At 49.0% G+C, this 25,326-nt stretch overlaps 7 protein-coding genes across 7 annotated transcripts; 2 read left to right on the top strand and 5 right to left on the bottom strand.

The window, feature by feature from the left end:
• Window positions 1–958: 958 nt before the first annotated feature.
• On the bottom strand, window positions 959–6,025 carry AO090005000763 (UDP-N-acetylglucosaminyltransferase; the record flags this gene model as incomplete). The annotated part of the gene is made up of 3 exons (XM_023233948.1): window positions 959–1,588; window positions 1,649–2,513; window positions 2,682–6,025. The coding sequence occupies 3 exons, from the start codon at window positions 6,023–6,025 to the stop codon at window positions 959–961; spliced, it is 4,839 nt and encodes a 1,612-aa protein (XP_023089094.1).
• Window positions 6,026–10,535: 4,510 nt separating this feature from the next.
• AO090005000761 (60S ribosomal protein uL11) lies at window positions 10,536–11,144 on the bottom strand (the record flags this gene model as incomplete). The annotated part of the gene is made up of 3 exons (XM_001817737.3): window positions 10,536–10,549; window positions 10,604–11,083; window positions 11,141–11,144. 3 exons carry the CDS (start codon window positions 11,142–11,144, stop codon window positions 10,536–10,538), a joined length of 498 nt encoding a protein of 165 aa, XP_001817789.1.
• A 395-nt stretch (window positions 11,145–11,539) lies between these two features.
• Window positions 11,540–14,177, bottom strand: sec23 (GTPase-activating protein SEC23; the record flags this gene model as incomplete). Its single annotated transcript, XM_001817736.3, has 7 exons — window positions 11,540–11,564; window positions 11,620–11,813; window positions 11,873–12,970; window positions 13,020–13,493; window positions 13,556–13,850; window positions 13,902–14,032; window positions 14,085–14,177. 7 exons carry the CDS (start codon window positions 14,175–14,177, stop codon window positions 11,540–11,542), a joined length of 2,310 nt encoding a protein of 769 aa, XP_001817788.1.
• A 718-nt stretch (window positions 14,178–14,895) lies between these two features.
• AO090005000759 (DNA primase subunit PRI2) lies at window positions 14,896–16,501 on the bottom strand (the record flags this gene model as incomplete). Its single annotated transcript, XM_001817735.1, has 3 exons — window positions 14,896–15,657; window positions 15,709–16,259; window positions 16,312–16,501. The coding sequence occupies 3 exons, from the start codon at window positions 16,499–16,501 to the stop codon at window positions 14,896–14,898; spliced, it is 1,503 nt and encodes a 500-aa protein (XP_001817787.1).
• Window positions 16,502–17,209: 708 nt separating this feature from the next.
• Window positions 17,210–17,973, top strand: AO090005000758 (adenylate kinase ADK2; the record flags this gene model as incomplete). Its single annotated transcript, XM_001817734.1, has 2 exons — window positions 17,210–17,381; window positions 17,441–17,973. 2 exons carry the CDS (start codon window positions 17,210–17,212, stop codon window positions 17,971–17,973), a joined length of 705 nt encoding a protein of 234 aa, XP_001817786.1.
• A 392-nt stretch (window positions 17,974–18,365) lies between these two features.
• Window positions 18,366–19,261, bottom strand: AO090005000757 (thermonuclease family protein; the record flags this gene model as incomplete). The annotated part of the gene is made up of 2 exons (XM_001817733.3): window positions 18,366–18,818; window positions 18,881–19,261. 2 exons carry the CDS (start codon window positions 19,259–19,261, stop codon window positions 18,366–18,368), a joined length of 834 nt encoding a protein of 277 aa, XP_001817785.1.
• A 711-nt stretch (window positions 19,262–19,972) lies between these two features.
• On the top strand, window positions 19,973–24,644 carry AO090005000756 (calpain-like protease PalBory; the record flags this gene model as incomplete). The annotated part of the gene is made up of 5 exons (XM_023233949.1): window positions 19,973–19,993; window positions 21,816–21,845; window positions 21,997–22,373; window positions 22,449–22,674; window positions 22,734–24,644. The coding sequence occupies 5 exons, from the start codon at window positions 19,973–19,975 to the stop codon at window positions 24,642–24,644; spliced, it is 2,565 nt and encodes an 854-aa protein (XP_023089093.1).
• Between the last annotated feature and the right edge of the window lie 682 nt (window positions 24,645–25,326).

A 25,326-nucleotide genomic window follows, 5' to 3' on the forward strand; every position in this document is an offset into this window, starting at 1 on the left:
AGAGTAGAGCAGTGGAGCTGGAAAAGCTGCATCGCTGGATCCAGATACAGAAGGAAAAGGGTCAGTCACGTCGAACAGACATCGAAAGCAAGAATGAGGACATTACCGGTGATTTCAACCTCAGTGGTTTTGATACGGGACGGCTAGGATCCCCTGGTCTATCTATTGGTTTACCGGCACTGAAAATGGTAGGAGGCTGGCCTGTGAATGCAGGCGATTCTGTATCTATCCTACAGATGACTGTTTGAGATAGCCCGTTAATTGGTTTCTGCCGGAAAAAGCGCGACAACCATTCAGTGGACGAGTGGTTTGTTTTATGTGACATGCAGCTGTGCCCGCAGGCTACACTGATAAAACAATCCTTAGGTGTCACAGAAGTGGTTAGAAACAATATCCATTCGTGTCTCAGAGGTGCAGCTTTGGAATGGTTTACGGCTGAACGCACACAACTTGAGAAGGTTGGTTGACGCAATACTCCACTTGAAGAAGGCTGGCTATACCACTACAGTCATGATAGTAAACATATGAGAATATAAACATAACTCTCAACTTTAAATGACTGAGAGTGATCTCGATTCAGGCCGTCTATCAGTAAATCCACTCCTGTTGCCTCACTACCCACACTCAAGCCACTCAACGCCTACCCATGAAAGATCGTAGTCATAATCCCAAACAACAGACCCAGTTCAACTGCTAGCATAGATCATCCAGCAGATGGGGCACTTCATCATTGGTCCGTACCCTCAGACATCCAACGCCAGCATGCATAGGGATGATATTCCCTATAAACAATTACATCGAAAGAACAAACACCAAACTGTGAAATATAGCTCACATAGGTATAACATAGGTCATACGCCTGTATGGAGAAATGAAATAAAACAGATAGGGTAATAAGAAAAACAAGCAATCAATCACACAAAAACAAACGCTGAAGGGGTATATTCCGAAGCGCATTTCATAACCGTATATCTCCTTCTTCGCCATTCACCCATCGTTGCCAAACTTTCTCGTAGGCATCTTCCAGATCGTGGACCCAGCGCTTGGTATCAAACAGTTTGCTTCTCCATCTTTCCTGGAACAACATTTTCCGGAGGTCAGGCAACCGGCCTCTTGCTCGGCCCTCACTGCCAGGCTCGAATTTCAAGCTCAGGCATAACCGGATGGCTTTTTCTTCATAATCTTCATCAGATGTGGCAATCAACTCTTCGCGAGCTTTTTGACCATCGTCGGAATCGGGTAAGGCGCTGCTAAGGATGCTGCTCGCCATACGAGAGCACATCTTATATTTGTAGCGAGGAAGGGTAAGGAGAGGTGTACCACTCCACAGGACATCCGTCGCGGTCGTGTGTGCGTTACATTCGGGAGTGTCCAGGAAGAGATCCAATATCTTGGCCCGCGAGATGTGGGTGTTCTTGGGCGCAACATCGGTGAATATAATGCGAGAGGCAGTTTCCTCTCCAGCCCAAGCAACGGCTGTTTCCTTGAGGTTCTGTTCACCAAGGTCCGGGAAGCGAAGTAGCCACAGTACGGCATTAGGAATCCGTGCCAGTATACGGAGCCACGTACGGAATGTTGTGGGCTCGATCTATGTAGGATGTTAGTTATCTCCATTTTATCACCAGTTCAAGTGCTAATTAGATCTTACCTTATACAACTGGTTGAAATTACCCAGGATAATGGCGTCATCGCGAAGGTTGGGGAACAGCTCCTTCCGCATACGCCATCGCTTCTCTCGTTCCTGCTCCCAAGCGAGACGTAGATCCTGGGAGTCGGGTGCGCTTTGTCGATGATCGCAACAGAAGAACGTGGCCCTAGTGAAAACAATCTTTTCACCATACACCCAATCTTCAAGGTCCTCTCCATGGTTCTCCTCAAGCACTCGGTCCTCGATACTAAGATTACGCCCTCCTGGCGCGAGGGTCTCTTGGGGAATCGAGATGCTGTCGGAAAGGATGTAGTCACACCACTCAGCACCCAGGGTTCCTGCAAAACCCATAAATGACATATGAATCGGGGCAGGCCGTGCAGCAAAAACCTCATTACGTGCACCACGTGTGTAGCCGTTCAAGTTGATGAGTATATGGATGCCATCCGCGACGATCTGCTTCACTAACCGGTCGACAGACCACCCACTAGCATCGTGAAACACCGGTGCTTCCCTTTCAATCTGCTGACGATGGATAGACTTATCACTTGCTGTAGTGGCATAACAATAGGCCTTCACTCTTGACGGGTTGTGCAAGCCGAATACAGACTGCATAAGATGCGCAAGAGGATGATTATTGAAATCCGACGATACATATCCAACTTTGAGATATGGGTTTGGTGGTGCCGGAGGCTGATACACCGTAGCTGGCAGCCATGGAGAGCGAAGGGTTGCACAGGATATGCGAAGCCCATTACGCTGTGAGATCTGCCGAATCTGTTTCGCAGAAAGTGGACACGTGAAGGTATGGAAAGGTAACACAGTAGGGGCATTGGGAGCAGACAACCCAGGAGGAAGTTGTGGTCTGCGATACTTAGACAGGGGATATTCTTTCCGAAGAACATAAAGGTCCTGATACCACTGCCAAGTTATCGCTCGTATTGCGCGCTCAACGAGCTTTACGATTCTCGAGCCTTCCCATTTCTGCCCCGCCCAGGACTGGAGAATAGTATTGAGTGATCCAGGTGCAAACCGTCGGTTGCCCAATGCAGGAGCTAGCTGTGCGCACAACTGCTCAATTGTATTGGGAGTTAGTAGGCCACGACCCCAGGTTTCACCTTCTTTGAGCTGGCGGTCGACAATATCAACGACACGCTTGATCCAACCAGCACCTGTGTCAACACTGTAAGCGTCCCGAAGCATCCCTTGCTCGTTGACATGCCACCGATCCCGGAAACCATGCCCGTTGGCAATACCACCTCGGCCAACCCAGTTGCAGACAGAATTGAGAGCATTGGCTAGTCCGCAGACTGCCTCTGCGAATTCAGGATTTACTTTGACAGCACGCTTGTAATATGTGATTGCCTCATTGACACGACCGGCATCTTTAACTGCATTCGCGAGGTTCGCCAGAGCAATGTCAAAATTGCTATCACACTGAACAGCCTGCTCATACATCCGAATAGCAGCCTGAAGCTGACCAATATCCTTGAGTAGGCTGCCAAGATTCGTATATAGGTGAGCATGTCGAGAGTCGAGGTGTAACCCGTAGTTATAATATGCCAGGGCCAGAGACACTCCACTGCCAAAGACCACACCAGGTATCTCGGGATGTTGCATCTCACCACTAGAGCGAGGTAGCCCTTTAGCTGCGTTATTTTGAATGCCGGCAAGCAAAATTCCCACATTGTTTGCGGTTGACGGGCTCGGTTGGAGAGACAGTGAAAGGTAGTAGAGCGCCAGTATATCCCGAACTCCTGGAGCAGCTCTGGGCATGCCCCCGGAGGAGATACTAGACATCCCATCCTGGTATATCTTTGCCAGGGAGAGTAAGGAATTGCTGGTGGTGGATATGGCCGCTTTCCTTGCAAGACCTTCCCCAACAAACTTGATGCCAGGGGGCGTCCCACATGAAGGGAAAACCAGTTTGGAGGTCTGCAGAGCCTTGTCCGGATATAGGAGAATAGTTTCGTTCGAGCTATGCTGCTCGGATGGGGCAGGATAGTCATGCCGCGATCCATACGAAAACGCGGCAAATATCTGCTTTATTAAGCTTTGAATGCCGTGTCGTCTTCTCCCGGCGGCGATCAGGATTGCATCTTCAAAGGCCGCCGCAGCCCCAGCATTATCACCCAGGGCATATAACATATTGCCTTTAGCATGAACAAGAGCCAGCATCCTACCGTTGTCGCAGCCCGGGATAGCATATCCGCTCGTCCCAAAGCCAGTGGAGCCGGTTTCTGCAGACCGCTTATTAGTGAAGACCGATCGATTCAAGTCATCATCGTAATCGAAAGATGCTTTCTCGTATGAGCCGAGATCAGATGCACTCGAGGCACCGCTTTCTGCGTCACTCTCCGTCTCGCTAGCATGCTCATCGGCCGTGAAGCAGTCACCATTCTTTGGAAAGCGAAGTGACTTCTGCACAAATTCGATAATGTTGACGGCTTCCTTTCCACGGTGGCTGCTACACAGGAGACCAATGAGATGCTCTACGGCCTCGAAAAAGCTGGGGCGAAGTTTCACAGCACGTAGCCAGTGGTTCAGTGCCTCCTCTCGACGGTCGAGTGCCAAAAGAGTGGCAGCTAGATTCGATATCGCCTCAACATGTTGCGGATCTCTAGCAATGATTCTTGAATACCATCTCATAGCTTTCGGGTAGTCACCCAGACCATAGGCAAGACAACCACCAAGTAGCATACCGTCAATCCACTCCCAGCCACTCTCACTACATAGTGGAGAAAGCATGTCTAAAGCGGTGCGAGCGTTTGCCAATGGCGAATTCTCGCTGCCAAAAGGTGCAGCAGGAAAGGGGGAGACCGCTGGAACTGTGAAACGGCCTGTGTGGCGTAACCTGTCGAGCATCTGCGTGTCACTCTGTTGAAAGTGGTGAAGCGAAGGTCGATGCCGATGCTGATGAGTCTGAAAGCCTGAATGGCTGTCAGTCTGCGGTGTATGATTAATGATATTTTTCGTTCGATGATCATATTGACTCGACGGATAGCTGTTATGGCGCCCAACTTCCGGTGCGTTTACTTGGGAAAAGTCCAGTCCTGGTTGCCGTGGTGGTTTTGGGTATATGCTAGGTTTCAAAAACCGCTGGCTTTGGGGATCACCACCGGCATTAGAAATGCTATTCCGCCGAGCCTGATGTATCGAAGCTAGAAGATCAACATAAACACCATGGGCCCATGACAAGACTTTCTCTTTAAACTCCACATTGGCAGCGCGAGAGTTAGCTGTAGAACCTGCACCCTGGAAACCATGTCCACTAGAGGCGCCCGACCATGGTGAGTAAGCTTCGTTGCCAGGCTGACGTGATGAGAAGGCAGAACCTGCATTGCTGGGGCGCGTATGGTACGGTAATGTGCGCTGAGAAGTGTCGAGGGCCTTCTGATCCGAGTGACGCGGGGGGAAATTGTTCTTCACGGAAGGGTCGTGACTGACAATGCCCAGAGGCGTTGCGCTCCAGGTTGAGCCTAGATCAGTGTGACTGCCTGATGGTACTGGATTATGGTTGAACGGTTGCTGCCCTGCATCGAAGAACTGAAGACCCGAAGGGTTGACGGGTTTCGCGAAAGGATTAGGGGAGTTGTACCGGGGCTCTCGAAAGGCCGCAGGACGATATGGAATATATACACCATCGGGCCAATATGGGCCATATGGTCCGGTACCCGCCGATGCTGTAGGGCCGAGGCACGGCTGAAGAGTTGCTGGTAAAACTGTTGGAACATAGGCGCCGTTATGCCAGTAGAATCTTTGCTGGGATCCGGGCATCGGAAGCGATTGATTGAGCATCGAGTCGATTCCTGGCACGTAATTCAACGAACGAACCCAGCTTGCCCCATTCATACCCTGAATCATCTCTCCGGGGGCTGTGTTAGTCCGGCTCGACTCGTTTTTGTACACAGGCGGAAAGTTCATCGGTTTCGCTTGGGATGGCTGTTCCAAGGAGAGTTGTGACCAGGAGTCCATGGGAAAGCCCGTTTGAGTTACCATCTGACCTGATTCTAGAGGCGAAACGAGAATATGCTTGGATGCCGGGGGCTGAATTGTTGTATCCCCCGGCGTCCCATCGTAACCAGCCGCAAGAGTCCCATTCGGTGTCTTCCTCCTCAGTGCATGTTCTCCAGGATTCTTCGGGTTGAGTAACATGCCAGTCGTGTCGTGAATATCGAGGCGCTGCACTGAATGATACTGTAGTCGGGTGCGGGGAACAGAGTGGAAAGAGAGCTCGTTCAGGTCATTGTGAGGGAGCGTGGCGGCGAAGGGCGTCGTGTCAAAGTCGTGATTTCCATCAACTGTGTCAGCCCCATGATAATGATTCATATGATGATGTGGTTGAACTGGCGGGAAAGGTGCTACTGAGGGCAACATGTTGGCCCTTTGGTGGCAGAGACACCTTGTCCCACCGTGGTATAACAAAGACTATACAAAAAGATCCAGAAAGAGGAAGTCCGGGATATCAAAAAATAACGGTTACAAAAAATGATAGAAAAGGTCGAGATCGTCGATCCAGGTTGCTGTTAAAGATCACGAGCGGTCAATAGTGGAGTCAGGTACATTCAATCTTGCTGGGATTTTCAACAAGCATCCTCCTTGAAACGTTTTCTACACCTCATCCTGGACATGAGCCGGCTCACTAGACATTCAGCGAAGCCCCCCACGGCTTGTCTCCGGATTCGACATGAACGCTGGTTGAGTTGACTGTAGAGAGGACACGAGCGAGCCTTGAGAGCTAGTAGGACGAGGGATGAAGCAAGAGAATGTAGGCCGTGTCAAGAATACCATGCACGGATTCCAGAAGATAGAAAAGACACGCAGGCGATTTGGTTTCCGCGGCTTTATTTGCTGTGTGATTCTTTGGGAGGTGAATCGGCCATGCAAGGGAGGAAAGGGATTCAAGAGTCACAGCCCTAGTCGATTTCCTCAGAGTACCCCCACTGACGCAGGCGTCCGCAAGTACGCGATCAATCACTTGGAAATACCACGCTTGGCAGCAATGCTGTGCTCAGCGCGCTGACGAGAAAGGGAGGGGAGAAACAAATCAAAAACTCAGAACACAGAAATAAAATAAAAGGAAAAGAAAATCGACTATCAAAGAAGGCGGAGTCTGAATCACAGGAGTAATAATGTAGCGGAAAGGTCGAACATGGCACCACTAGTTGATAGTCAAGGGGAGCGGTTGCTCTTGATTTTCTCACGCTTTAGGTCTATTTTTCTTTCTTGGCTCCGGTGGTTGCCGTGGTCCTGAATTGATTAATTATTACTATTGGCCTAAGCAGAGAAAAATAGAATAAAAAAAAGAGGAAAGAAAAGATGGTGCCTAAGATCCCAGGCGACAGCGGACGCAGGGAGTTTTTGAGGCGGAGAACATCCAACGGCCGGCGGAGAGGCACAGAACCATAGGTGAGTTAGAGAGAGAAAAGAGATTGGAAGGATGTCCGGGTCTGGGGTAGTAAAGGATGGTAAAAAAAAATGGACCAGTCAAAACTCGTCTCGACCCGACCAGAAGGTAAAGGACCATCAAAGAAGGTCGGAGAGGGGGAAATCAGCAGAAGGAGAGGAAAATTTTAGAATCATGATGGACACAGAGAGAGATGAAGCGGGATGTCCCATCATGACAGAGCGGAGCTTCACAAACCAAAAGCGACGCTCTGGAGCTCCCGTTTCGTCTTAGGGGGGTTCCTTTTTTGGGGTGGGGGGAAGGAGCCAGTGCAAGTGAATGGAGCAGCGGGAGTGGAGCCAATGGAGTCGACCCAGTGGAGTCCCCATTACTGGGTTGGGATGCAAGTGGGCTTGGGCGTCTTAACACCATGATTATGTGGCTTGTACCCTCCAGATGATTATTTCTATTGGTTTGCCATTTCTTTTTTTCTTTTTTCTTTTCTCTTTTTTGCTTTTCTCCCTTCACTATCTCCAGAGTATCATTTTTTATAGATGTCACTCTTTATAGATGTAGATAGATAATTATGACGGGTTTCAAACAAATAAAGAAAGCCACCCCAAGTATCCTAACTTACCCAACGTCAGTGACCCAAGAAAAAAATATAAAGAAAAAAAAAATCCCAAATCACTGTACCAGGGAGGGGAAACAAAGAATTAGATCATTAGAAAATACCCACATAATCAAACACGACAATCCATCACATCCCAGTCCCACCCGTGCGATCCAACGGCTAGGATGGACCAGGCGCTAGCCTCTTGGGCGCAGGAGCAAATCCAAGTCTGTTCAACGTCAGTGGACCACCGTCCAAGGCTCCCGGTCTCCGGTGGCGCCCGCAGTTGATCAAGCCTCTGGTTTTGAGAGGGTTTGCTTAAGAGACGGCGGAATGGCGATCTGGCACTTTCGGTGGGCTGAGTGGAGTCGCTGACTTGCTGTGAGTATGTCCGTGTTGTCGACCTGCAATGCAAGCTGGCCTTTTGGCATGCACCGGTGGAATATTCCAATCAGTTCTCTGTTTGAAAGCGCGATGAGAGGAAGAAATAATAGAATTAAAGGTTTTCTATATTTTTTTTTCTTTCCCGAAAAAAAAAAAATCAAGGAAAATTAGAAGGAGCACCAGAAGCGGGTTAAATCGGTATAACAAGAGGTATATGCCGGTGAGGGAAAGGAGAATTCGAATTAATTGTTAGGTAGATAACATGCGTAGATCAACTGAAGTGGTAGAGGCTCAGACACTTGGCCACACAGGTGACCATCATTTGAAATGGCGGTTCTGCAACTCTGATGTAGCCAGAGGCTGAAAAGAAAAAAACGCCCAGGAGTCATACCGCACATGCCCGGGGCCAAAGCAAATCAGGTGAGGGAGAACCTGAACGGTGTATGCATGTACTGATGTCCATTGTCATCGTTAATAGTCGAGAACACTATTGGGGGGTAGTTTTTTAAAAATAAATAAAATTGTCATTTTCAGAGTATACACCTTCATTATCACTTTTCCCCTTCCACTCCCCTATTTTTTATTTTCCTTCCTATTTTTTATTCCTCGAGTTTGATGCTTTCCAAAGGAAGGCGGCACTCCAGAACAACGTAAAAACCAAAATCAAATTAAAAAATATATATACCCCACCATGGAAATAATTAAATAATTAAAAAAAGATGAATGGTTCTAGAGGATTCGCTAGTCCCCCATTTCAGGACTATAAAAGATACTTAATTAGATAGTCCATACGACATACATCTATAGCACACGATAAATCCCCATAAAAAAAATTATAAAAATAATCTCACCCAACCCAGATGGTCCAACTCAAAATCCACATTCCCGGGTGTGGAGTCAACTTCCCAACTTTCCAAGGCAGCCCGTTTCTCATCTGTGTCCAGTCATGCCAATCCGATTCAGCCATGGGCTCCATCCTCCCCATGGCTACTCCTATCACTAACTCACTAGTGTTCCTCCTGCGCAGGAATCACCAGCTAGGTATCATTCTTCCTGCTAGTTCCGACGCTCTCCATCCGCCCAGACCAGGGTCTATTAGGATCGATGAGGGCGGAAATGGGGCCGCCGACTCCCCTTGAGCCATGTCACGAGCGGTCTGACGATGACGATCGGCAAAACTTTGCCTCTCGCTTCTCCTCTTCCTCCACCCTTCGACTCAGGTATAAGACGACCGATATATACCGATCTACCGAGATAGTCTCTGTTCACGGACGGGCGAAGGTTGCCAGATGGTCAGAGGGAAAGTTAAATCAAACCTTGGGCCACGTTCCCACCGGAGAACGGGGAAGGAATATATATCAAACCGATGATGTGTTGTTGATATAGTGCGGCATGTATAACAAGGTACAGCAATCCGTTACACATCATGGTCTGACTCATCCTTACCCAACGTGACTTACACAGCATATGTGACTGATGTATGGATATGGGCTGTAGGACATACATGAGGGTGGCACTGTGCTCCCCCCTTCAGCCCATATCCTACCACTATCAGCTCCAAGGGGGGCGCACCTGCAGCTCGGCGCGTATCAGGAACCTTGCCACGACAGTAATCTTTGCATCCTTACTAGTCAGTGGAGAACGAGCATCTCCGGGGTGTACTTCATCTCGTACTACCAAACAAGCCCATGCTATTCTCGGGATACAAACGACATGGTATCACATACCTCTATACTTTTGTCGCCTAGGTCGAGAGTGGGTAGTACCTTCGACACCGAGGGGTAGAAGAGTTTCCAAAAGTACCGGCATCAACTACTGACGCGTTTCATTTAGAGTAGACAGCTTACTTACATCAGACAACGCGAAACGGAGATCGACTTGTCTCAGGTGTCAAAGTTTGCAAGACTATCAGTAGCCTGACTCAGATTATGCGGAGAAAGAGTAATTACAATTATAGTCAGGAACGGCGCGCAGAGCCAAGAGTATGGAAATGATAAAAGTTGTATTGCTAAGACTACGCAATATGCCTACGAATCAGACAAGCCATAATAGGCTAGGCATCAAGCCTTGAGTTGTCGACCGTGATGATGGATCACTGTATCCACAGAGAAAGACACGAGGCCTCTCGCAAAGATACCGCGATGAGTAGTGGGTCGGGATTTGATCTTCTTTGCGTAAAATAAGCCTATACCACGTTGAAAAGGTCACATACCAGGCCAGAAGGCGGGAATGGACAGTACGGGCCAGAGTGTTGCAAAGGTTATCTGAGGTATAGTCTGATCATGACTCCGCTCGCATATAGACCGCGAGTAAATCACGAACAGGTGAAAGGACGGGGAAGACAGGGCAAGGTGTCCATTGATGAACGAATCAATTTTCGATTGAACACAATTGGGAATCTCAGGTCATGACTCATGAACATTTTGTTTTGAAGGCATTAATCGTATTCTCCTAACTAGCATGCCGATACATTAAAACGACCGCCGCGGATTTCCGACCATAATTTACTCAGAGGGGACTGGGCGATGGTTAGGATATGAATGTCACACCACACAGAGTTGAAGAAACTTACTGTCAATCTCGCCAGCCTTGATCTCATCGCTGATATCCTTGGGGCTGCGGCCATCAACCTGGCAACCAACAGAGAAAGCGGTACCGAGGATCTCAAGGACGGTACCCTGAAGCTCCTTGGCCAAAGACCTGTGGCGCATCTTGCGAGCGATCTCAATGATCTCGTCAAGAGGAACGGACTTGTTGTGCTTGATGTTCTTCTCCTTCTTACGGTCACGAGGAGGCTCCTTGAGGGCCTTGATGACCAGAGAAGAGGCGGAAGGCACAACGGAGATGGCGGCCTGACGGTTCTGGATGGTGAGTCTGACGGTAACACGCAGACCCTTCCAGTCACCGGTGTTCTTGGCGATATCTTCACCGATCTTCTTGGGGGACAGACCGAGAGGACCGATCTTGGGAGCCAGAGCAGACTGGGCTCCGACCTCACCACCAGTCACTCGCAGGTGAATGATCTTCACCTCATTGGGGTCGAACTTGGGAGCTGTTCATTGAAAAACATATTAGTCGCCAGTATTATAACCAAGGAGATGATACTTACGCATGGCGAGTGCGAAAGGTCGTCAATCGTCCTTGGAGAGTTGGTCGGGGTGGATGATACAAAGAAGGAAAGGAAATTTTCTTGAAAAAGCGCAGGATATTTGACTGGAGACTCACTTTCCGGGCTAGGCCTAAGCGAGACGCCCAATCAGGTAAAGTGCCCAGGGCTCAACCCGCCCAGTGTCACGTGATGCATATCATGAGCTCCATACCATAGTTCCAGAGAAGGCAAGTGGAGTAGAAAGTCGGATTTTAGTACAATTGATTTGGATTTAATTCATTGTGTCTAGGTAGTTGCTATATCGCGGGGTAACAAACAAAAACAAATAGCCGCTAAACATACAGAAGAACCAAGCATCAACGTAGAACCCGCCCTTTGATGGTCACTACACCGTCATATCTAGCTGGTTCCTGAAACCGCAAGCCTACGTACAACTGTTAGTATGCACCGTTAATCTTATTGGCTTCGTTGATACTCACTTCATCAAATGGTCCATAAATGTCTGCAATGAAACATCGTCGGTGAAGATGGTTTGCGATGTCACACCACCACCATATCCTCCTGTTGTGTGTGTGGTAGATGGGTTCAGCTTCGACAAAAGGAAACGTGCCTGAGAGCCGCCAGCATCACAAACAATGAAACGAGGCAGTGGGAAGCGATCCGAAATAAGTTCCTGTTTTAGATCAAATTAGCTTATATTTCACTGGATTCTGAAATGGGGGGGCTACGAACTCTAGCGTCCTCTTTGGGTTGCTCAAGAAGAGCCTTCAAGTTCTCATAGCCTTCTTGGTCTTGGTAGCCAGCCTTTCTCCATTCTGCGATGGTTTCACCGTGGAAAATAAGGATATGGAAGAAAGTATCAAGCAGAAGAATGTGGGAAGGCTGGATAGAAGCCGAATCAAGAAGGACCGGCTGGCTGCCTTCATGTTCCAGGGAGTATGAATCCAGGGTCGGCTGGATCATGACAAGGGAGTCACCAACATCCTCATGGTTAAGAACGTGTCTGTAGAAGGCTGTCTCATCAGGGGAGTTATTGAAGAACTGCAAGAACTGGCTTCTGCGGAGATGGAACATGAACTGCGGATAAAGCGTGAAATTCTTCTCAAGTCGGAATGAAGTTGGGTCGTCCTTTCTGTAATCCGCAAAGCGGGAGCAGAGCCTGATGAGCATCCGGTCAACCCATCTAAGGACATCGGGACCATCATCGACCTCTGCCTTGAAGACTGCAATACGTGCCATCAGAACTGCAGCGGCTTCCTGGTCGAAAGATTGTGCCAGCGTAGGGTCTCCAGCTGGTCCACTCAAGTTGCGCGCGACAGTTGTGACACGCAGATGATAGTGACCAGAAGAATGCTGGTAGTATGTAAGGAATTGCATCATTCCTCTCTGAGGACCCGGCTGCACTGCCGCAGGCCCGCCTTGGTTCGCGATTTCAAAGTAAACACCGTAGCTTGAAGAAGGATCAATACCGCACATCTTCCAGGCACACGTATTGCCGATACCGCACTCTGTTTCACCGACGGAACTGGACTTCTTATTCAAAGATACGGCGTGGCCAATAAGCCCTGTGACCTTGAGCTCCTTAGTAGTGAGGACTTCAAGGGATGCGTTGAAGCCCATCAGCAAGTTGTCATTGGCATCCTTGTCGAAGATCCTAACGAAGGATTGCTTGAATTGTGAGGACGTGAAGCTATCTGTAAGGAGCATATGACCGCCAGTGTAGTTGACAAGGTTCTTCATCTCCAGAAGACCAACTTGATCGAGACATCCCGCAAAGACATCCACAATATGTCCATTGTTGGCAGCACGCTTAGCCATGGCGTCGTAGAACTATTCCTATCAGCATACGAAACACCCCAATCTAACGGAAATTGCTCACCTTAACGGCTTTCTTGTAGTATTTGATGTTATCCCGATCAATATCGTGATGAGAACGCATAGGTTCCTTAAGTTCGGGTCCAACAACATGACCTGGGCCCTCGGTTGCCGGGCCGCTGGTGAAAACCATGATGCGACCACCGGCATTCTGGAAGGAGGTCTCAAGCAAGCCGACTGCAACGCTAAGAGCAACACCCGTGCATCTCAGAGGACGCTTGTCGTTTGCAACGGGCCAAGGGTCACGCTGAAGCTGCTCAAGAACGTTGGTAATCTGGAACTCGGCCTGCTGGACAGGAAGAAGGAATCGTGCGGCGGGGCCAAGAGGCGGACGAGCCGGTTGTTGAGGCATGTTCGGACGCACTCCAGCAGAGAGAAGACCAAGCATTTCCTGGACTTGCTTAGCGGCATATTCTTTGCTGCCTCGGAACACATATGATTTGGCGCATTCGGTGTAGCCTAACTCGTGGACTTGGGCCTGTGGTAGGGTCAACAATCTATCCTCGCGTTGCTTCCACCATCCAAGTTCGTGGTTCATACCATAGTACCATATGTGATCAACCCCACTAGCGCATTTGCTGGCAGCAGAGACAAGCTCATCACCAGAGTATCCTTCAAGGCCTTCAAGCTGTCCTCCTCCTGGCAAGTATCGACAACATATACAAAAATAGGAGGGGTAGGGGCGGGGCGCGCCAATTGGTACTCGATAGTCGTGCTTAAAGGATGAAGCTCCGGCGGTATCGTGCTCTCGGTGATATCCTTGTAGTGAGGGGGGAGGGGGTTGCGCATCAGGCAGAATGGACATATCCAGATCCGGGCACGGACATCAACGTTGCTATTGGTCGTTAGTCCCCAAGCAAACTGTATACTGGGATGCATCTCTTACGCATAAGGATTCAGAACGGCCCGGCAAGGTGCTTTGCAGGTCACCGGTTCATATTGCAGCAATGGAGAGTCTGGCTTGTCCTTGAGCGGAGTGTACACAGCACCAATGGGGACGACCAGCCGAGATGCTTCCTATGCACTACTCAGTCAAAAGGATCTCGCGATATCTGACGTCGAAACTAACCATGCGTGAGCTTGGAAACGTATTCCAGCTCAGTCTGATGCCATCGCGGTCCTCGACATCACTCCATTGGTCCTTCAACGCTTCGTAGTCCATGTTGTCGGGCAAACAACGGGGCTCGGTAGCTTCGTCGTACGAGAGGGGTAGATTGAAAGGAGAAACCCGGATGATTAAGAAATTTCAAACTGTGAAAGAGTATCCTGTACCATAACCCGGTCTCTAAAAGGGCAACGCCAACAGCTGTTGTCCGGAGACTTATGCGGGGACTAGGCGTATGTTGTGTGAACCTGTGTTGTTGCCATAAGGCCAGGTTGCAGCATGTTAGGCGGCTATGCGCAACCGTACTGCCGCACTAGTGTGCTTTAAATTTCGGTCAAATCCGTCCGCAGCTACTTCTCTTCTTCTTTTTCTTTTTCTCATCTATATATCGCCGATACGTTTGAATTTTTGGCAACTTCCGTCCATATCCATGACGAAGTTGTTCGTTCGCATCGAGTGAAGAGTAACCTGACCCGTTGCTGGGCACCTGGATTTGAAAGGTCGTTCCGATCCTTTCGGATAATTTGGGAATCAGCTGTGGTCACATCATGACCCCTCCTTACCCATTTGATTGTGTGGCAGGGAAGCGGTAGGAAAAGGATGGAAAGCGTTACAATATGCAAATTAGTTCTACACGTAGATTTCTACCAAAGAAAAAGACTACCTGGGTGTGATATCCACAAAAACCCGAACCCATCAACGCCTCATGTACAACTGTGTGCAAGTGAAAAGTTAAAGCAACCACATAGCTTCGTAAAGTGCATTCAACAAGCTTTTAAGCTTTCTTTGGAGCTCTCCCCACCTGCTTGAGGAGATAACTGCGCTTGAAGTATGTGTTAGGGTGAACGATGGTGTCCAGATCCGTCTGATTCCAAGTCCCGTCCTCTTTTACTCGCTTGATCTCTGCCTTGTGCGTCCACTCGAACACTCTGTTGCAAGCGATATGATACCGAGTCTTCTCCACGTCTTCCCGTACTCCACGCAGTAATTCTCTGTCACTAACGCCAGTGGACTGAAGAAGCCCAATGAGGTTGTCAACGGAGAAATGACGGTAAGGACAGCCGTGTGTCTGCCCAACTCCTGGGTTTGAGTCACCAAGGATCTTCTGGCATGAGTAAGGAGGATAACCGCGGCCTCTACGGTTGACATCACCACCCACATCGCCATAGGCGTGGCGGATATTGTACTTGTACCGGGAATTGAATTCATCGTCAGTAAATCCTTTGAATGATTGACGCCAGAAAAGGATACACTCCTCTAGTGATAAGCCAATTCCTTTCAGAAACAGGGTATATTGAAGTCGGCCGTAGTGCTTTAGATGGTTGTTCTTGCGCAGTGACATATGTAGACTGCGCATGCAGAGCGGGAAATGTTGGGAAAGCTGATCGATATTTTGCGCGGTGATTGGAGCGCCATCGACAAATCCTTCTCCCTCGGAGTATACGGACTCGGCACTTCCAAAGTTCTTAGACAAGTGATTCAGAATGGGTGTGAGACGATCATCTTCGTCCAAACGTGGTAGGGCTCGACTCGTGAGCTAGTCATAGTCAATGGTTTTGTTCTGAACATGGCCCAGGGTAGCACATACCTCCAAAGAACGCTCTAGCCGAGCCGTGAATTCAGCAATAATCATGCTCAACTGCTCCCTTCCTGGCACATACGCTTTCCCTCTATATAAGAAGACAGACCGCCTCTCCACCAACTCCGGAACTCTCTCCCAGTCAACCTTATACCAAGATTCCTCGTCAACACGGCGCAACCCCGGTGTCGCATTCACAAGATGCTCGGAAAGCTCGCGCCTCTCCTCATCACTAACAGGCTCCCAATCGAGATTGAGACTCTCTATAAAAGCACGTCTCTCTCTTGAATCATCTTTTTGGAACCGGAACCTGAAAAGCATAGTTTCTGCTCGCGCGAATCGCCGACGGAGGTCCTCCGTAGCGGAGAAGGCCAGACGAAGAATGAAATGCGAGTAGTGATCTTTCTGTCGTTCATTTTTCAAGCGTTGGTCGGTCGCACCCAGCGACGAGGAAGTGTTTGAGGATAGTGGGAGATACTTCTGGAGGAGTGGTGTAATATGTGCTTCTGTCTCGGCGGGCGATTTGTTTCTATAAGAACAGGCCTCGATTTCGGCCAGAACTGCACCGGTCAATAAGTTTAGACAGACAGACACATGGCAGAGTGCACATACTCCTTAACCGATCAATAGCCCATTGCTCGAATTGCTCGAGAGTGATCTCTGCTGTCGGTGGGACTTCATAGAAGTTCAAGCGGTGCGGATAATCCTGTTGCTTGTAGACTGGAGCAGCAAATTGCTTTTTCTTATGGTCGAGAGTTGCTCTCCTCTTCGGATCAACTTGGTGGAAGTCTTGCCGAATCATTTTGAGCCCGCACAATCGCAATTCCCAAGTCAGTCAAGGACGTATAGACAGCGTTCCTTGACAACCAGGTCTCTATGCTCTGTCCGGACTAAACACGGTCCCGACGCGCCACGCGATCCACGCGCGCTCTATCTCACGTGATATAAAGTGGGTTGCCTTGACTAGCCGAGGGAGAGAATCGCAGTAGATGAGTGGACTCAGTGGAGGGCCCATGGAACACACGGACATAACACCGATTTATGCATGTGAATCAATTGCATCTCGATAGAGTTATCGCCCATGTATCGATGTCGTGCAAGCACTGGGTACCTAGTTCAATTACTCGAGATCCCTCTGCCTTACGGAGTACTTTAGGTACTCAGTCGGAAACCTCTCCGGCCCTCAGCTCACCGACTTCCTAAACAGGAAAACATCGAGATTCCGTGGGGTTGGCTTTCCCCGGCCTGATGTAAAATCCGAAATGTTGAGTAGATAAACCCGAGTACAGATCTGAAGGTCAGCGAAGCAATCAACCCTTCCGATTTCACATACGTACATAATATACCTTCCTTGCTTCCTACATTTGCCGAAATCATGTCGGAATAATTATAAACTAGCGCGTGTACTCTTCATAACCTCTCCACTCTCCACTCCCCGCTCAACATTTAAGTCCGGTGCTCTGAATCCCAAGAAACATTGCCAGTTCCAGTCACAAAAGAGTAGTGTGAAATGACACTCGCAACTAGGCAGCTCAGTAAGGCTGCTCGTATCATCCTCATCGGCGCCCCTGGTGTTGGAAAGGGCACCCAAACAGAAAGACTTCTTGCCAAGTTTCCACAACTGGCTTCGATAAGTTCCGGAGACCTCTTACGAGAAAATGTGCGCAAGAAGACACCATTGGGTAAGCAGGACCGGACCATATGCAACTTAGAAACTGCCTCTAACAATTGATGAATTCAGGGCTTAAAGCAGAGACCGCAATGCAAGCAGGAAACCTCGTCCCCGATTCATTAATCCTCGAGCTTATATCTTCCGAATTCCAATCAAAGGGCTGGCTTTCCGCATCGTCGAACTCGTCTATTTCCTCCAACGCCTCATTCATCCTTGACGGTTTCCCTCGCACCGCTACTCAGGCTTCCAGCTTAGAGACACTTGTTCCTATCAATTTCGTTGTCCAGCTCGTTACACCCCCATCCATCATTCTCTCCCGGATAGCGTCTCGCTGGGTCCACGAGTCGTCCGGAAGAGTGTATAACACCGATTTCAACGCTCCCAAGGTTCCCGGAAAGGACGATATCACTGGGGAACCTCTGACTCAGAGAGAGGATGACTCGATTGACACATGGAAGCAACGACTGCGCAAATTCGAGGAAACCAGCGAGCCCTTGCTCCAGCATTACGAGCGCAAGGGCTGCTTATGGCGTGTTGAGGGCAACACCAGTGATGAGATTAGCCCACAGCTTTTCGCGGAGGTAGAGAAGAGGTTTTGCTAATATTTTCCTGTATTTGAATATACCACTGTTCGATACCTCCCTGTACTCTATTTTTACGATGTTCTGTTTGGCGTCAAACGTTTCTACGACCTGCCAAGGGTTATGATGCGAGATAGTTATGTACCTCTCATTGAAGAGGCCATGCTGTATGTGTTAAGATACACCTAATAATGCTAGCATGATCGAAAGGAAAGGGAATTAAAAATGTTGTATTAAATAATATAAAACTTTAGACTGGCCATGCCATGCCTTTCTAAATGCGTACCGGTGCCGTAACCGTAGATATCAATCGTCCAGTCATAAGAGTAAATCGCTACCGAATATACAAAATAAATATAAGGGCACATACCTTTTAATATACACAGCCTTATCTGTCTTCTTTCTCGATCGTCTCAATTGCCCTTGCCCTGCGACTGCTCCTCCAACCCCATACGAGTCTTGTACTCGCGCGGACTCTCCCATCCTTTGCGATTGCGACGATATCCCTTCCACAGACCTGTACCCTTCCGCTTTGCTATAGATTCCGCCTCCCTATACTTCCGTTCCAATTCAGGGCCTCCAAATTCAGAACCCGCCTTCGCCTCATACACAGTAGCCAATCCCCGCGTCAACATCTCATACGAGACATCACGACGACGAAAAGGGATCGGGAAATCGATGGCCCGTCGCACATACGCAGAGGCCACCACACGCTGATACTGGTCCTGACGATGCACAAGGACCCGAACACGGCGATTAAGGACGTAAGACGTCAACCATTCATGAGCTTCCCGAGCATAAGGCTGCTCCGGACGACCGAAATGCGCGAGTTCCGGCGCATCCACACCAGCCAAGCGAACGGAGATCTAAACATAACCCATTAGACCTCTTGTCCTAGGCAAAAAAGAGTAAAAGGCCATCAACGCACCGTTTTATCTCTCAGATCCTTCTTCGCGGTGGGAACTCTCTTCCAGGGCAACCAGCCCCATCCTGCCAATCTTCCTCCAGGTGTGTGGTATAGTCTGAAACCGTCGCCGTCGCCGACGCTCGTCACTTGGCCTAAGATGGTCCTCTTCCGGAAGTACGATGGCGAGATGCTAACAGCGTCGGGGAAACGGCGCAGGTATCGGCGGTGGATCTGCAGTGCGCCGATAATTCCTGTCGTGAGGATCAGGGTGGGAATTAGGGTCCTAGGTTCGGTGAACGCGGCCCAGTCGATCGCATTGAGTGATTTGTCCCAGTTCTTTTGGTTTTGTTCATCTTGTTTGTCTCGGGCTTGTGATTCGGAAGCCCATGGCGGCCATCGCATGACGGCTCATGCCCCTCGTACTTGGTGTTTTACGGAGGAGCTGGTGGTGGAATGGTGGGAATGTAATTGTGACCGCTACTCCGGAGATAAATTATGTTGTTGGTTGTTGGCAGATGCCGAGGGAATGCAGCCATTTAAGGCTAGCCGGGCGGTCGGGTGGAATCAGGCGAGTAAATATATATGTTCATTACTTTGTACAACCGCAAAGAAATTATGTTTTGGAAACATGTAAAATGAAATTATTCAATTGGAAAACGAAAGAAAAGTTATGTCTTCAATGCGCCTATATGATTGCTCATGCCCAGTCTCCGTACCAGTCTGAATATAAGACGTCCACTATGTATACCAATCGCCCAACATGCGTTTGCTGTCTTTCAGATGATTTGCATTCGGCAGATCTATCTTGTGGTTATGCCCATCCTGTAGGACATGCTCTATACATCATAGTTGGAAAATATACAGAAAAAAGTATGCCTGGTAATCATAAGAAGAAGTAAGAAATTTGACAGATCCGGAACCCGCACGCCGTACAGAAGATAATTGACAAGAACAAAAGACCAGCTAGTTCGTATATATTGGAAGGAAAGTGGGAGCGACATCTATTTCAGGGTTGCCGGAAGGCTGGTTTTAGCGCTGGCCGCAGCAGTATCGACGACCTTCTTTAACTTCTGCTCTCTGAGCTTCTTCAGATATGCGAAGAGAACGATGAAAATGAGTTCCATCCTTCATGCTGTTAGTTCAAACTCCTGTACACATCCAGCTACCGTAATCGGCACGTACCTCTCTTTTGTCATCATCAACAAGCCCTGCACCAACAGACCCTTCAAGATCTGTGGCCCGATACCCTTGAAGAGGGACAGCGCACCCTCGTTCTGAATGATATATCGCATGACCTCACCAAAGGTCTTAAAAGGCTTGCCTTCGCGACCCGGGGGTGGCCGCGACTGAAGACCAACCTTGGCCACGATCAATGGCTGGGTTGCAATTGTGGCCATTGCCTTTGAAAGAGCGCCCAGGACTGCGGTACTGATTAGTTTCTTATGAAGGGAAATAGAGCCTCGATGCCACTTACGGAAAGCTTCCCAGGGCTTTAGATTGTTCCTCCCCTTGAAAAGAATATCCTTCAGACGTTGATAGGCACCGTAGGTAATTGCCGGGTTGACAACCAGGATCAAACTGGCCTTGAGACCTCTCCACAGACCGGTCCAGCCATCTTCGCTGTTAACAACCTCCTTACCAGTCTCGATCAGGCCCTTTTTCTCGCTCTTTGGCTGTGTCTGCTGCCTGGTTGTGATCACAGCGACTGGGATGGTGAATATCTGAGCGATAGCCCCCGACACAGCACCAAGGGTAAGCTCCATAGCGGTTCCAGGTGGCTTAGATACGCTCTTCGATGCCATATAAAGGCTTCTAACCACGCTGTACCAGTAGAAGTACGCAAAGTTGGTCGAGGCCACGCCAAGCAAAGAACCAACCATCCCGGAATATAAACCTTCAATTCCCTCTTTCTCCACAATCTTGTTGATGGCATCTAGGGTCGACTCGTAATGTACTACATCTCCGCTTTTCGATTCAGGTGCGTTCTTCACTTGGACTTGAAGTTTGGTTTTGACACTAAAGATTAGGAACGAGTCAGTCTCAGTCTACACCACTAAGCCAACTGGCAAGGCTATGTACGCACAGGTCCAGTGGATAGACGATAGCATTTGCGAGAACAGCACCAGTTGCACCTGCGACAGCACTACCCCAAGGGGAGAGCGCGGGTTTCGATTGGCCGGCCATTATGCAGGATGAGCTAAAGTGCCTCTGCCAATTCCGTCAGAAAGAATAGTATAAGAGCACAAATACTGGTAAAACCAAGACCGGCGAATGAGGCAGGACTCTGTGCGATTCGGGGGGTTTAGCGTTCGGCTTGAAGGCTTACCGGATCGACTGATAGAAAAGTTGAATGCCGAGTAAGGTGAAAAGACCCCAGCTCCCAAGCAGCAACAGTAAGTGGAAGAGCTTAAGGATAGAAAAAATAAATTAGGATTAAGAAAAAAAGAAGAACCTCAAGACTGGTCACACAGTCCCGGCATCCTGAACGTAAAATGCGGGAAGGATAGAGTCGGCAGGGCCAGGGCAGTTGCACCTCGGCGCTCTGGTTTGCGCATGACGAAATGAGCCGAGGTTCGTTTTTTGGAGGCCAATTTCTGAACACCGACCTTCGAATTCCCGTTCCTCCCCACCGACACGCTAGTGAATGATCCAGCAAGCATACTTGGTGTTGTTTTGACCTCATTCCACTGCGTGTGAATTAGCATTAATTTAAGTTTATGATTAACAGTCAATTGCTATACGCGAAAATCATCATCGTCTTGATTGGCCCTTCATAAAACTTGACAAGGAAGTTTGATCGACCTCGGATGTCGCGCTTTCGGAAATTTCACGGAGCCCTTCGGACGGGTCACAAGCAAGGTGTCTGACTGTCTCGTTTAGTCGGATAGACGCTAGTTGAACTGTTATGCCTATCGCGGGGAAGATCTCGGAGTGTCACGGTGTTTGAAGATCCCAGGCGCTCGTCAAAATACTGCCCGGCCTGCCAGTATGTCTAGACCGAACGCCTCAGCCCAGAAGTCCTTTATAACTCAGGCACTGGTACTTGACCCTTTTTTTTTATGGTTTTTTGTTTCTTTCTTGTTACACCTTATTTTTCTTCTTCTCGTTTTTTGTAGATAATACTGACCACTGGCTAGAAAGCCGAGCGGGATGTATCGTCCGCCACTTCTCAAAGGCAAGCTTTAGAAGCTGCCATTGATGCTGCTGAACACTATATGAAAGCCTTAAATCTGGCATCTGTTCAGAAAGACAAACATGCATTGGATGCAAAGTGTAAAGAATGGCTCACAAGAGCGGAAAAGATCAAAGAATCTAAGGACTGGCAAGCTGCTGCCCGTTTCCATGACAAAACTGTTCCAGAGCCACGGTTGCCTGTATCTACTCGTAAGCTCACCACACGGGAGGAGATCATTCTGCTAGAGGGAGCCAAGTTGAATGGCTTCATATTCCCTCCATGGTCCACCTCCCCAGGCTCTGACGAGTTCAAACGAGAGGATGGTGAATCCCCGTTTACGTAAGTTCTGGTGGTCTGCATCGTCAATGTTGCATGTATACCCAGATGACTGCTGGATATTCTAACCGATAACAGCGACAAACCCGATCTTCATCTATCTTATCCTCAAAGGAAAGTTTTTGATGGCTGGAAACGACCTTCCGAGCTTCTCGCGAAAGACACGGAAGATGTGTACACAAAGGTGGTTCCTGTGATGTCTGTTCCAGGAAAGACAGATCTAGTCCAGGATATGCTGACGGACTGTTCTGTCGTTGCTAGCCTTTGTGCTACTACGTCAATGCTAGAACGCGGCCAGTGTACTGTAAGAAGATTGATCCCTTCCGGCTGACCTGCATGGTTCGCTGTGACTAATAGGTGTAGCATTTTCTTCCAATGATATACCCTAGCCGGGGGAGCTCTCAGCCTTCACCGTCAGGCAAGTATATATTTCGCTTTTATTTCAATGGGTGCTTCCGGAAAGTCATCATTGACGACCGTTTGCCATCGTCTAAGACATCAAGATCACTCCACGTGATCGACCGGAAAAATCCCAATTTCCTTTGGCCGGCGCTCGTAGAGAAGGCGTATTTGAAATTGCGCGGAGGCTATGATTTTCCCGGAAGCAATTCCGGGACAGATCTCTGGGTGCTGACAGGTTGGATTCCCGAGCAAGTCTTTCTCCATAATGACGATGTGACTGGCGACCAGCTCTGGAAGCGACTTTACAGATCCTTTCACCAAGGAGATGTTCTCTTGACTATAGGTACCGGTGAACTCACTGAGAGGGAACAAAGAGAACTAGGCCTCGTGAGTGAGCATGATTATGCTATTCTGGATATGAAGGAATCTAAAGGTCGCCGACAATTACTCGTGAAAAACCCTTGGGCTGGAGCAGATACTGCCCCCGGCGACAATGGAAGCCTCTCTGCATCGCAGGATTTACCCCATAACCCGCCCTCATTTGAGCCGGGTACCTTTTGGATGGATTGCGAAAAGCTGCTTCAACATTTTGAAAACCTCTATTTGAATTGGAACCCTGAGATTTTCAAATACCGCGAAGACGTCCACTTTACGTGGGACCTCAACAACGGGAGAGGTGTAGCCGGCTGTTTTGTGAATAACCCGCAGTTCGCAGTGTCAACCGAGAACGGTGGGATTGTCTGGTTACTTCTAGGCAAGCATTTCAGAACAACAGGGCAGCCGGAACGACCTCTTGACGAATACCAAGCGAATGAGGAGTCGGCTTTTATAAGCATATATGTCTTTAACGCAGATGGCAAACGGGTCTCTTTGAGTGATGGGGCTCTACATCGTGGCCCCTATGTGGATTCCCCTAATACGCTCATGAGGTTAGAGATGCCCCCCAGAACAACATACACAGTCGTGGTCTCCGAGCAATCACTGCCATCTTTGAATCAAAACTTTACTTTGTCTGCCTTCTCTACCTGCCCTGTACGGATGGCAAAAGCCCAAGATAAATACATGTGTGTCAGGAAGATTCAAGGGTCTTGGACACCTTCGACGGCAGGTGGGAATGCCGAATCTTCTCGATATCCACTCAACCCCCAATTTAGGTTGGAGATAGAGAATGACACAGATGTTTCACTCCTGCTGGAATGCCCAAACACGGAACTCGCGACCCATGTTAAGTTATTCTGGTCCAATGGAAATCGTGTGTCGCGAGTACGCAGTCGCGACATAATCGCTGATAGTGGTGACTATCGCCGTGGTGGCTCCCTTGTGGAAAAGAAGGCTCTGGAACCGGGCTCATATACAATCGTCTGTTCCACATTCGCGCCGGATCAACTTGGCCGATTCACGCTCTGGGTATCCTCCTTAGTTCCTTGCAAGACGAGCCCGCTCCCACCAGAGGCAGCAGGTCGACGAACGGTCATTTCAGATATTGGCGTACTGCCTCCCGGGAGAGACCGAATGTTAGCTTCTCTGCAAGTGCCGCGGCTTACGAGGATCAAGCTCATCACCCGAAGTAGGCAATCCATCATCGGGAGCCATCCTGTTGGACCCTCGCCCGTTTTAATGACAGTGGAGCTCGGGCAAGGGCCATACAAACAGATCCTGGCGACTTCGGAAGATGGAACTCACAGTGATGCTGTATCGGGGGTACGTGTTGAGGACTTTGACTTGCAGCCTGGGCTAGAGGAGAGTGGTGGTATTTGGATTGTTATTGAGAGGATTGGGGGTCCTGGAGGGCAGGTAGAGGACCACTTTGAGGTGGAAGCTTTGGCTGAAGAGAGGGTTGAGATTGGGGAGTGGATACTTGAAGATGCTTGATCTCTTATCCTGCAGAAGCTCTGAAGCTCTGGACGGTCTTAGTTGAGCTTTTTTGATCGTCGTTGTGATTAGCACGTTAGAGTAGAAGAGCGGAAACAATGATAGACATGAATTTCTCTTATTGTCTCTATTGGCCAGAAGAGAAAGAAGGCATTAAATCAATACATTAAAAGCAAGAGTTTATCTATAGATACCGAGCAGCCTCAGGATTTGAGCTGAGGTTTGTCGCGATCGCGACCGCCAAAATGGAGTTAGCTTGCTTTACTCCGCATAAATTAAATCCTCGGCTCGGGGCCCGAATTCCCCTCCCGAGTGCTTTCAACGTCATCCCGTTTGCTGTGTGCATTGTGCCTCCCCACCTTTAACAATTGGAGCTCTGTCCAAGGACAAATCCTTATTCTCGCGGCCTCCATGGCGACTAATATTCCTGCTGCTCTGAAGTCTGCGGACATTGGGCGCTTTGCCGTCAGAGCAGCTCAGCTTGAACGTGTAAAGCCCGTGGTCGCCTACTGGTGTGAGTATTGTGTGATTATACCCAGTACGAACTACGAGCTGATGAGCGGCCTCTGCTGATCGCAGGCAACTTCTGGATCGTCAACCAGATTATTGAGAAAGGTCTACACACCTCTGACGATGAAGTGAAGCTATACACTACTGAACTCGTGGATAAGCTGGAAAATGT

This window comes from Aspergillus oryzae, chromosome 1 (assembly GCF_000184455.2).
Source record: "Aspergillus oryzae RIB40 DNA, chromosome 1".
Classification (NCBI taxonomy): Eukaryota; Fungi; Ascomycota; class Eurotiomycetes; order Eurotiales; family Aspergillaceae; genus Aspergillus; species Aspergillus oryzae.